Source organism: Labrus bergylta, chromosome 7, assembly GCF_963930695.1.
Source record: "Labrus bergylta chromosome 7, fLabBer1.1, whole genome shotgun sequence".
Classification (NCBI taxonomy): Eukaryota; Metazoa; Chordata; class Actinopteri; order Labriformes; family Labridae; genus Labrus; species Labrus bergylta.
Genome location: NC_089201.1, coordinates 33,314,050 through 33,326,549, shown reverse-complemented (window position 1 = coordinate 33,326,549; position 12,500 = coordinate 33,314,050). Strand labels below are relative to the sequence as shown.

Sequence of the window (12,500 nt, the reverse complement as noted above, 5' to 3'; positions counted from 1 at the left end):
TCAGTCTGTGCACATGAACGTTCAGTCTCTTAACATGAACGTTCAGCCTGTGCACATGAACGTTCAGTCTCTTAACATGAACGTTCAGTTTGTGCACATGAACGTTCAGTCTCTTAACATGAACGTTCAGTCTCTTAACATGAACGTTCAGTCTCTTAACATGGACGTTCAGTCTGTGCACATGAACGTTCAGTCTCTGCACATGAACGTTCAGTCTGTGCACATGAACGTTCAGTCTCTGCACATGAACGTTCAGTCTGTGCACATGAACGTTCAGTCTGTGCACATGAACGTTCAGTCTGTGCACATGAACGTTCAGTCTCTGCACATGAACGTTCAGTCTCTTAACATGAACGTTCAGTCTCTTAACATGAACGTTCAGTCTCTGCACATGAACGTTCAGTCTGTGCACATGAACGTTCAGTCTCTGCACATGAACGTTCAGTCTGTGCACATGAACGTTCAGTCTCTGCACATGAACGTTCAGTCTCTGCACATGAACGTTCAGTCTGTGCACATGAACGTTCAGTCTGTGCACATGAACGTTCAGTCTCTTAACATGAACGTTCAGTCTGTGCACATGAACGTTCAGTCTCTTAACATGAACGTTCAGTCTCTTAACATGAACGTTCAGTCTGTGCACATGAACGTTCAGTCTGTGCACATGAACGTTCAGCCTCTTAACATGAACGTTCAGTCTCTTAACATGAACGTTCAGTCTCTTAACATGAACGTTCAGCCTCTTAACATGAACGTTCAGCCTCTTAACATGAACGTTCAGTCTGTGCACATGAACGTTCAGTCTCTTAACATGAACGTTCAGTCTCTTAACATGAACGTTCAGTCTGTGCACATGAACGTTCAGCCTCTTAACATGAACGTTCAGTCTCTTAACATGAACGTTCAGTCTCTTAACATGAACGTTCAGCCTCTTAACATGAACGTTCAGCCTCTTAACATGAACGTTCAGTCTGTGCACATGAACGTTCAGTCTCTTAACATGAACGTTCAGTCTCTTAACATGAACGTTCAGTCTGTGCACATGAACGTTCAGTCTCTTAACATGAACGTTCAGTCTGTGCACATGAACGTTCAGCCTCTTAACATGAACGTTCAGTCTCTTAACATGAACGTTCAGTCTCTTAACATGAACGTTCAGCCTCTTAACATGAACGTTCAGCCTCTTAACATGAACGTTCAGTCTCTTAACATGAACGTTCAGTCTCTTAACATGAACGTTCAGCCTCTTAACATGAACGTTCAGCCTCTTAACATGAACGTTCAGTCTGTGCACATGAACGTTCAGTCTCTTAACATGAACGTTCAGTCTCTTAACATGAACGTTCAGTCTGTGCACATGAACGTTCAGTCTCTTAACATGAACGTTCAGTCTGTGCACTTGAACGTTCAGTCTCTTAACATGAACGTTCAGTCTCTTAACATGAACGTTCAGTCTCTTAACATGAACGTTCAGTCTCTTAACATGAACGTTCAGTCTCTTAACATGGACGTTCAGTCTCTTAACATGAACGTTCAGTCTCTTAACATGGACGTTCAGTCTCTTAACATGGACGTTCAGTCTCTTAACATGGACGTTCAGTCTCTTAACATGGACGTTCAGTCTCTTAACATGAACGTTCAGTCTCTTAACATGGACGTTCAGTCTCTTAACATGGACGTTCAGTCTCTGTTCAGTCTTCTGACTTTCCCCCTGGAGTGGAAACCTCTGACGTGTTGGAAACGTAGGCAAACATCAGCCAGAAACTTTGTTCCTATGGCAGCAGCACACTCCATCCAACTCTTATTGCTTAAAGCAGCACAACACAATATTTTGATGTAACCACACACAGCATCCATCATGCTGTCATGAGACAGTGTGTCTGTAGGTGTGTGACCGTCCTGTGACGTGTGTTTCATTCACTGCAGACACACACACACACACACACCCACACACACACCCAAATGACAACTCAATTAGAAAGTGACCACTTCAATCTGCATCTACCTGACAGCCTGGACTCATTTACCTGTTAGCCCATTAGTCTGCACACACACACACACCTATTCACACACACACAGACACACACCTATTCACACACACACACACAGACACACACCTATTCACACACACACACACACACACCTATTCACACACACACACACACACCTATAAACACACAAAGGCTGAACAGAGCTTTGAAATCTGGAGTTGGTTAAATTTGTTCTTTCTGTTTTCCGTTAACCACGGCTGGCAGACTCTGATACAGTTACAACACACAGACACACACACACACACACACACACACACACACACACACACACACACACTGGCCTTTAAATGATGATTGATGAAAGCCAGTTTCTGCTGTGTTGATATTCTAAATACGAGCCGCTTTGATCGTGTGCCGCGCTGTCGGTGTTAGAGCATTTTCCTGTAAGTGATTCTAAAGTATGTTTAAGAAAAAAAAACACTCTCCTTATCCAACACACACAAGCGCACGCGCATGCTCAAACACACACACCTCATGCTGTTTGCAGGATGCATTATTCGGCCTGTTGTTTTAAAGAAAGACTGTAGGGCACTGTGGAGGTAAAACTGATCACAGCTATGTGGAGTGGGCTCTTTGTATTCATGGTCCCCAGAGGAAGACTCCTCCAATCTGACCTCTGACCTCTCCTCTGGAGCCTCCGTCAAACCCACATGTATGAAAAGTTGTGAGAACATTCAGAAAATTGAATTTTCCCTGCTGTCTTTAAACGACGCTCATACCAAATTGTTCTCCTCTTTGATTTCTTCTGACCTCCTTTTTGTTGTTTGATAAGTAACCAATTAGAAACCTCCAGTCTTCCGATGCTGAAGTGTAACATCCTGCAGTTCCTGGAGTGTCCACTAGAGGCTGGCTGCAGAAGCACAGGAAGTCACATACACACCCATTCTAAAAAGCCTGTTTTTACAGCAGAGATGAACATGTTTACAGCCTGGTTCAAAAAACCAAACAGGTGTGATTAGCTCATGTCTGGATGGACACACACTGTACGGGGGGTGAATGTTTTGATGACTCATCAGTTTTGATTTGATGAAGGATAAGAGTTATTCACAATAAGGCGTGTAGCTGACCTGATTGACAGGTGGGCGCGGTGTAACGGTTTGTCAGGAGGTTTAAAACCCGCCTCAGCTCCGGCTCTCAGCCTGTCGTTAGGTTGACTGAAAGTTAGACTGAGACAGCATTTCCAGCATGGAGACCGCCATCGATGGGACTCCAGCGCCCCCTGCAGGGACAGACGGGGGACGTCATCGATGGGACTCCAGCGCCCCCTGCAGGGACATAATTTGCTGAATATGTCTGGCTTTATAAGGCCTGCTGCCTCTGCTTACGCTGATGAAATTAAATTAAACTCACTGTCAGAGTCGTTAAAATGCTTCTAACTCATGTTTAAATAATAACTACATGGTCATTTATGTCCACCTTTAAGCCGTATCTGTAAAGTTTCACTGGTTCTAAACTAGCAGTTTTTTTATTTGGTGCAGAGAGACGGTGGTGGAGGGGACGCTGACACATCCCTTCGCCCTGACGCTGTCTGAGGAGACCCTGTACTGGACCGACTGGCAGACCCGCTCCATCCACGCCTGCAACAAAAACAGCGGAGACAAAACCAGAGAGATCCTCAACGGGATCTACTCCCCGATGGACATCCAGGTCCTGGAGTCACACAGACAGCCGTTCAGTGAGTCCAGTTACTCAACACTCACATCTCAAGGTAGATGTTGTTTTCAGGATCAGTAATCATGTCTCCTTCTTTCTGGATTTTTCCTGCGCTTCCTGTCATTGCCGTGCTTCAGTCCGAACTCCCTGCAGTGACAACAACGGAGGCTGCAGCCATCTGTGCCTCCTCTCCCCGCTGACGCCTTTCTACAGCTGCGCCTGCCCCACCGGAGTGCAGCTGAAAGAGGACGAGAAGACCTGCAAACCAGGTACTGACCTTCAATCACCTGTACAGTGTGTGTGTGTGTGTGTGTGTGTGTGTGCTTGCGTGTGTGTGCGTGCGTGCAAACTTTAAAATGTTTCTGCATTTCACTGAGAATCCGGAATAAATAAAAGCTATTGCTAATCAATCTAGAGCACGCTACGTAGTTATTGGTGTTTCCACTGTCACAAGTTTGTTTTGGTACCAAAAGAAACGATCTGTACCTGTGTATGTGTGTGTGTGTGTGTTGTGTGTGTGTGTGTGTGTGTGTGTTGTGTTGCAGTGTGTGTGTGTGTGTGTGTGTGTGTGTGTGTGTTTGTGTTGTGTTGCAGTGTGTGTGTGTGTGTGTGTGTGTGTGTGTGTGTGTGTTGTGTTGCAGTGTGTGTGTGTTTGTGTTGCAGTGTGTGTGTGTGTGTGTGTGTGTGTGTGTGTGTGTTGCAGTGTGTGTGTTGTGTTGCAGTGTGTGTGTGTTGCAGTGTGTGTGTGTGTGTGTGTGTGTGTGTGTTGTGTTGCAGTGTGTGTGTGCGTGTGTGTGTGTTGCAGTGTGTGTGTGTGTGTGTGTGTGTTGCAGTGTGTGTGTTGTGTTGCAGTGTGTGTGTGTTGCAGTGTGTGTGTGTGTGTGTGTGTGTGTTGTGTTGCAGTGTGTGTGTGTGTGTGTTGTGTTGCAGTGTGTTTGTGTGTGTTTTGTTGCAGTGTGTGTGTGTGTGTATTGTGTTGCAGTGTGTGTGTGTGTGTGTGTGTGTGTGTGTGTGTGTTTTGTTGCAGTGTGTGTGTGTGTGTGTGTGTGTGTTGTGTTGCAGTGTGTGTGTTGTGTTGCAGTGTGTGTGTTGTGTTGTGGTGTGTGTGTGTGTGTGTTGTGTTGTGTTGTGTTGCAGTGTGTGTGTTGTGTTGCAGTGTGTGTGTTGTGTTGCAGTGTGTGTGTGTGTGTTGTGTTGCGGTGTGTGTGTTGTGTTGCAGTGTGTGTGTGTGTGTGTGTGTTGTGTTGTGTTGCAGTGTGTGTGTGTGAGTGTGTGTGTGTGTATGTTGTGTTGTGTTGCAGTGTGTGTGTGTGTGTATGTGTGTATGTTGTGTTGTGTTGCAGTGTGTGTGTGTGTGTGTGTGTGTGTGTGTGTGTATGTTGTGTTGTGTTGCAGTGTGTGTGTATGTTGTGTTGCAGTGTGTGTGTGTGTGTGTGTTGTGTTGCAGTGTGTGTGTGTGTGTGTGTTTTGTTGCAGTGTGTGTGTGTGTGTGTGTGTGTGTGTGTGTGTGTGTGTGTGTGTGTGTGTGTTGTGTTCCAGTGTGTGTGTGTGTGTGTGTGTGTGTGTGTGTGTGTGTGTGTGTGTGCTGTGGTGCAGGTTAGGGGTGTAAAGGTACTCGGACAGTTTCGGTGCGGACCGGTCCGAGTACACGTGGAACAGAAGTGTTTTAATCTGTGTTCCCACACGGACCACAAAGCAGAAGCACAGCTCAGTGTGAAGGAAGGCTGCTCTTTTGGTTGAAGGATGCAGCATAACTTTATTTATTTATTTTTTAACAATGTTGAATTTAAAATGTTATTAAAAAGTCACCTGAGCAGGTGTACAAGTGTGAACTGTCGATGCTGCACTTAGCCCAATGTGTAAAAGGGAAATTCTAAATGTTCCTAATGAAGAAAAGAAAGTGTTGTATCAGGTCCCTTTACTGTCCCGTTACACCCCTGGGTGCAGGGCAGAGTGTGTCATCTGAAAAACAAGTCAAACTGACCCGTCTGCCTGCAGGCTGGGATACAGTCTGACCCACAGCCATGTTGTTTCCCACAGCGCTGAAACAAAAGAGCCTTCTTCTTCTGACCTGGGCCGGTGCTCCAGTGTCTGTTATATGAATGTATTTCATTTAAGTGAAGCATGCCAACCAATCACTCGGCCACTGTTGACAATCAAAACAACAATGCTCTATTGTGTCGGCGCACAGTTTGTGTGTGTGTCTTTGTGTCCGCGCGCCTAATTTGTTTTGCTTGGCTGGTTAAATTGAAGGCGTTTGTTATTGTGCTGGCAGCAGAGATTGTGTGTGTGTGTGTGTGTGAGAGTGTGAGAGAGAGAGAGTGTGTGTGTGTGTGTGTGTGTGTGAGAGTGTGAGAGAGAGAGTGTGTGTGTGTGTGTGTGTGTGTGTGTGAGAGTGTGAGAGAGAGAGAGTGTGTGTGTGTGTGTGTGTGTGTGTGTGTGTGTGTGTGTGTGTGTGTGTGTGTGTGTGTGTGTGTGTGTGTGTGTGTGTGTGTGTGTGTATTGGTCTGGGGTCTCAGTGAAGTCAAGCAAAAAGCAGAGTGGGATCACAGACGCTTTCCCTCCTTCCTTTTCATCCCGTCCCTCGCCGCACTCATTTAGGTAACGATGGAACAGCTTTAAACGTCTCATCTGATTGGTCGACAGGCGGAGGGACGCCAGATATTGATTGCTGGAGTTAAAATGCAGCCGGAATAAGAGAGAGGGAAGATTTGGATGACTTGAAGTCGACCAAATGTTTTCAGAGCTCTCTGACACTAAAGACGGTTTCGAACTATAGATTATATTTTGTCCTTTTAATAACATTTAAATATTAAGAGTGTATTTTTAGGCCATGCATACATTTGTATCTTAATACCTGAATTACTTTACTTAAAAATCAGGAGTAAGAAACCTTTTGTTAGAGAGGGCTCCGTCCTTTATGACGGTTGGACAAAAGTCTAAAATGCTGAGACATACTTCATCAGGTGCTGCCGCCGCCCATCACCCCCTGCACGCCACCTGACAGGATAGGAAAAGTTTCCCCATTCGTTGTGTATTGCAAGTGTACGCTTCGCTGTGCAAAGCATGCTGGGATACATAGCAACACTAATCCAGATGGCAACCATGGTGATGAGAAACACTACCCAAAAAATATTGAAGTGTGAACAGGTGCAGTTCCTAGAGTGTCCACTTGAGGCTAGCTAACAGAGCCTCAAAGTCACATACACAAACATTAAAACATTAGAGCAGCAATGTGTAACTCAGACCCCTGGTGTTTAAAATGGGTACTGCAGTCTAAATTCTAAACATCATAGAGAGCTGTCTCCTCCCCCCTCCTTTCTAGATCTTATGGGGCGGCAGTAGCTCAGTCTGTAGGGACTTGGGTTGGGAACCGGAGGGTCGCCGGTTCAAGTTCAAGGTACGGACCAAGTATGGAAGTTGGTCTGGTAGCTGGAGAGGTGCCAGATCTCCTGAGCAAGGGACCAAATCCCCTCCCCACCATCAGCTCAGGAGCGCCCACTGTGGGCCGCTCCGTCACTCTGACATCTCTCCCTTAGTGCATGTCCATAGGATCCTGTTTCTGCATGTGTGTGTTCATGACTAACAGAGTGTAAAAACTGAAATTTCCCCTTCCGGGGATCAATCAAAGTAAATCTTAAATCTAGAGTGGATGCTCACTCAGGTCACCATGTGGTGGACTCTGAAGCTTCAGTGTTTATCCAGCTCTGCATGGGTCTGTAAACCTTTCTGTGTTCTAACCTCTCTCCATTTTTCAAAAGCATCTCCAATATTGATCCTAGTTTGAGCACGTTTCTGCTCGTGGAGCTTATTAGAAACATGCAGAGGCTTTTTAGGTCGGGTACAATCACTTCTATCTGAACCACTTCTCTTGACCGCTTCCATCGCTGCAACACCTGTTGACCTGATAACTGCTCTCATATCTGACAAACCGAGGGGCGTCCAAAACGGCCGTGTGGGGGGGTGTCTTAAAAGCGCCTACCTTCTCTGGTCCAAACAAATCCAGAGCATTCAGGAGCAGAATCTAAAGTTAGAAGGAGGACATACTGGCTGCTGCATTGTTGTCAGAGAAGCCAGCACTTCAACATAGCATGTTTCCTTAATGATCAGAGAGTAAGATACCTTTATCATCTCACTCTCTACACAGCTCACTGATTGGACCTTTAAAGAGCCAGTTTTTAACAGTAGATGAAAACAGTTACTCATAATTAGGGGCGTGACTAATCTGACTGAAAGCGAGCTTGTTGTAGCGGTTTTTCAGGAACCAAGGGCTGGTTAAATCTGTGTTTTAAACAATGGAATTTGGTGACTTTGAAGAAAGCGACTGCTGCTTAACAAAAGAAAAACAAAAATCTCTGCAGGGAATGTGTCCAGATAAAATAATAACTGAGCTCTTCTTTAATAATGAATGAAACATTTCCCTCATAGTTTTAATGATAAGTAAGTAAATTAATTAATTCAACCTTGATTTATTTTCAAGAGATCTTTGAGGGCAACCCTCATTTAGAACGACATCGAGTCATCACAGAATCAATTTTAAATGTGGACAACAAATCAGATAAAGAACCAGTAGTTGGATGAAAACAAAGCCACGAACATCTAAAAAACTCTGCGATTTCTAAGAAGCTAAGACAATTAAAGGGAACAAGTAAATACTAGTGTCAGAGAAAGCCTAACTTATGTAAAACAGTTACAAACAGAGGTTGAAGAGTCCGTTTGCTTTTCAGTCGGGTTTTTGTCTTTAAGTGAATTTATCTGATAAATGAGACAAAGAGGAGGAAAGTCCGAGCAGACGGGGGAAAGAGAGAGAGACACTTTGAACTGCTCTAAATGTGAGCTCTTCACAGTCGGAGGTGTGAGAGACGCGGGAAAAAACAGTTAATTGTCTCCCATGAGGTGAGTTTGGCTTCTGTTAAATCTGAACCAACAGCCAAACAGTGGAGGATCCCTGAGGACAGCAGAGAGGAGGCAGGAGAAGAGCTCCGGGTAGAGAGGGTTTTATTACCACTGATGGATTAGATTCTGTGTGTCTCCATTCTGTTTGTGGGAATAATGATTTAAACTTATATTCAACAGTGACTGCCCACTCTGGTTCCTGAAGTAAAAATCCTCATTCAAATCCTCTGCTGACATTTCACAAAATCTTTATATCAAGAGATTAAGGCCTGTTACCAAGACAACCAGCTACCCCTGTACTTGTGACTATAAAACATTTAACTAGGTGCAAAAACGGCGTTAAGACGGTGTACGGATTCCAAGAACTACAATCCACTGCAAATGATACCTCTGCTTCTTAAATGTAACTTTTATAGTTCTTATCATTTTTATACTGTGTGCAACATTTTACTCAAAAAATGTGTCAAGTCCAGTCTCTCCTGTGTAAATGTCTCTCTGAGTCATGACTGTCTACAATGAGTGAGAAGCTCGATTCCCGCTGTCTGTGATGTTGTCAGAGCCGTGTTTACATGGACAGGACGGCCGTCTCCTCCCCTTGTGTATTTAGATTATGGTTGTTCAAATGTTGCAAAGTTAAGCTACAAGCTCACTAAAGATCATTACTATGAGCCTGCTAACACAACAATGCAGGACACAGGCAACTGCAGCTCGCTTGCGCTTAGAGATTAATTATGGTGCGTTTCAATTTGTCAACTCCGTTGTGCAAAACACGATGGGAGACAGGTTAGAGGTGTGTCGTTGTAGTTTGTTTTGGTTTCATGCTGGTGTCCAAGGGCGACATCTACTGGATCAAAAAGTCACACTTTCTTTCTTTAATACAAGTGTTGTACTATCTTGTAGTTTGCGTTGTTGAACATATAAATTACATTCACTGCAGCATAACAAGGTTATTAGTACATTTACTGTTAGTAAATGTATTCTTTATTAAAAGTATCTTTATTGTCATCAGCGTAGAGGCAGATCGCAGGAATCATTCGTATAAAAGCGGTCATCATCAGCGTAGAGGCAGATCGCAGGAATCATACGTATAAAAGTGATCGTCATCAGCGTAGAGGCAGATCGCAGCTAAAAGATCGAAATGCATTAACGTCTCTTTGTTTGTGTATTCTGTTCAGGAGCAGAGCAGGTTTTGCTGCTGGCTCGACGGACTGACCTGAGAAGAATCTCCCTGGACCTGCCAGACTTCACCGACATAGTCCTCCAGGTAGAAACACAAACGCACGCTAACAGAAACATACTGCCTCGGTTTTGTTGCGCTTTTTTTTGATCGTCCCAATGCTGCTGCAGGTTGATGACATTCGCCACGCCATAGCCATCGACTATGACCCTGTAGAGGGCTACGTCTACTGGACAGACGATGAGGTTCGAGCCATCAGGAGATCCCTCATTGATGGCAGCAACGCCATGATGCTGGTTACCACGGAGATCAACCACCCAGATGGGATTGCTGTAGACTGGGTTGCCAGAAATCTGTACTGGACTGACACTGGAACGGACCGCATAGAGGTACACGTCAGACATTTTAGTTATTGTGGGAAGATTATTCCTGAGCATGATTTTACCTCACGGAGAACAGGAGTTGATGGTTGACCACAGCCTTGTTTGTTTAGTGTGTTACACAAATGCTGTGTTTGTTCTGGACAAACTGTTCAAAAACCCCAAATTACACAATAACTCAAACAAACCTACGAATTAAGACAACTGTAGACCAGAAAGTCCCATGTTTGATGTAGACCCTGAAATATTCAGAAACGGGGCTCCGGTTAAAATAAACAAAAATGACCCTTCTTCACAGGCATGACCCCGTAGGAGGTGGTTCTGAATATAAACTGTGTTAGTTTGTTGTATTGTATGATTTGAACTGTTTCATTTTATATTCCAGGTCACCAGGCTGAATGGAACCTCCCGGAAAATTTTGATTTCTGAGAACCTGGATGAACCCAGAGCCATCGTCCTGGACCCCGTTAATGGGTAGGTTTCAGCGTGTTTTCACACTGCAGTAGAAATTAACACTCACTTGGTATTTCATGTACGGATTACAGCCTTTTTAAAATCGTATATGGTATATGATACCTATAATCAAGAATCGACAAAAGAAACCTTCAAATTGTGACTTATTCTTCAGTTTTTCCAAAAACTCTGAGGCTCTGATTCTCTCAGAATGATTACCTTCTCTAATATCTCCTGAACTTATTCCTCATGGTCTCCCTCCATCGTCTCCGTCTCTGAGTCTCAAAGCATATAGCTCTGATGATATTCACAAACAGTTAGCTCTTGTTTAGTGTGTGAATGTAGAGAGAAGCTATTTGCACCTTTACTCTGATGGAGCTGCACTCTGACGGAGCTGCACTCTCACTCTGACGGAGCTGCACTCTCACTCTGACGGAGCTGCACTCTCACTCTGATGGAGCTGCTCTCTGATGGAGCTGCTCTCTCACTCTGATGGAGCTGCTCTCTCACTCTGACGGAGCTGCACTCTCACTCTGATGGAGCTGCTCTCTCACTCTGATGGAGCTGCACTCTGATGGAGCTGCACTCTGATGGAGCTGCTCTCTGATGGAGCTGCACTCTCACTCTGATGGAGCTGCTCTCTCACTCTGATGGAGCTGCACTCTGATGGAGCTGCACTCTCACACTGATGCAGCTGCACTCTGATGGAGCTGCACTCTGATGGAGCTGCACTCTCACTCTGATGGAGCTGCTCTCTCACTCTGATGGAGCTGCACTCTGATGGAGCTGCACTCTGATGGAGCTGCTCTCTGATGGAGCTGCACTCTCACTCTGATGGAGCTGCTCTCTCACTCTGATGGAGCTGCACTCTGATGGAGCTGCACTCTCACACTGATGCAGCTGCACTCTGATGCAGCTGCACTCTGATGGAGCTGCACTCTGATGGAGCTGCACTCTCACTCTGATGGAGCTGCTCTCTGATGGAGCTGCTCTCTCACTCTGATGGAGCTGCACTCTCACACTGATGCAGCTGCACTCTGATGCAGCTGCACTCTGATGGAGCTGCACTCTGATGGAGCTGCACTCTCACTCTGATGGAGCTGCACTCTGATGGAGCTGCACTCTCACTCTGATGGAGCTGCACTCTGATGGAGCTGCACTCTCACTCTGATGGAGCTGCACTCTGATGGAGCTGCTCTCTCACTCTGATGGAGCTGCACTCTGATGGAGCTGCACTCTGATGGAGCTGCACTCTGATGGAGCTGCACTCTCACTCTGATGGAGCTGCACTCTGATGGAGCTGCTCTCTCACTCTGATGGAGCTGCACTCTGATGGAGCTGCACTCTCACTCTGATGGAGCTGCTCTCTCACTCTGATGGAGCTGCACTCTGATGGAGCTGCACTCTCACACTGATGCAGCTGCACTCTGATGGAGCTGCACTCTGATGGAGCTGCACTCTCACTCTGATGGAGCTGCACTCTCACTCTGATGGAGCTGCACTCTGATGGAGCTGCACTCTCACTCTGATGGAGCTGCACTCTGATGGAGCTGCTCTCTCACTCTGATGGAGCTGCACTCTGATGGAGCTGCACTCTCACTCTGATGGAGCTGCACTCTCACTCTGATGGAGCTGCACTCTGATGGAGCTGCACTCTGATGGAGCTGCTCTCTCACTCTGATGGAGCTGCACTCTCACTCTCATCAAACCCCTCAGTGGTTATATTAATAATAGTCATGTCAAAGTCATATTCACAGACTTTATATACAGAGCTTTTATTTTGAAGGCATACAATCTCTCTCTCTCTCTCTCTCTCTCTCTCTCTGTCTCAGCTTCATGTACTGGACAGACTGGGGCGAGCATCCAAAGATCGAGCGGGCAAACCTGGAC

At 45.6% G+C, this 12,500-nt stretch overlaps 2 protein-coding genes across 11 annotated transcripts in view; both read left to right on the top strand.

The window, feature by feature from the left end:
• LOC136179750 (NLR family CARD domain-containing protein 3-like) overlaps nucleotides 1–12,500 on the top strand; it is a 497,803-nt gene that overhangs the window by 75,300 nt on the left and 410,003 nt on the right. The gene's annotated exons all lie outside the window — the stretch shown is intronic.
• Nucleotides 1–12,500, top strand: part of lrp5 (low density lipoprotein receptor-related protein 5) — a 60,671-nt gene that overhangs the window by 14,676 nt on the left and 33,495 nt on the right. For both annotated transcript variants that reach the window (XM_065957422.1, XM_065957423.1), the window contains exons 6-11: nucleotides 3,530–3,726; nucleotides 3,842–3,973; nucleotides 9,776–9,864; nucleotides 9,948–10,166; nucleotides 10,543–10,631; nucleotides 12,443–12,500. The exon at nucleotides 12,443–12,500 is cut by the window's right edge and continues 114 nt beyond it. In XM_065957422.1, the coding sequence (XP_065813494.1) occupies nucleotides 3,530–3,726; nucleotides 3,842–3,973; nucleotides 9,776–9,864; nucleotides 9,948–10,166; nucleotides 10,543–10,631; nucleotides 12,443–12,500 (784 nt within the window). The remainder of the gene's footprint in view (nucleotides 1–3,529; nucleotides 3,727–3,841; nucleotides 3,974–9,775; nucleotides 9,865–9,947; nucleotides 10,167–10,542; nucleotides 10,632–12,442) is intronic.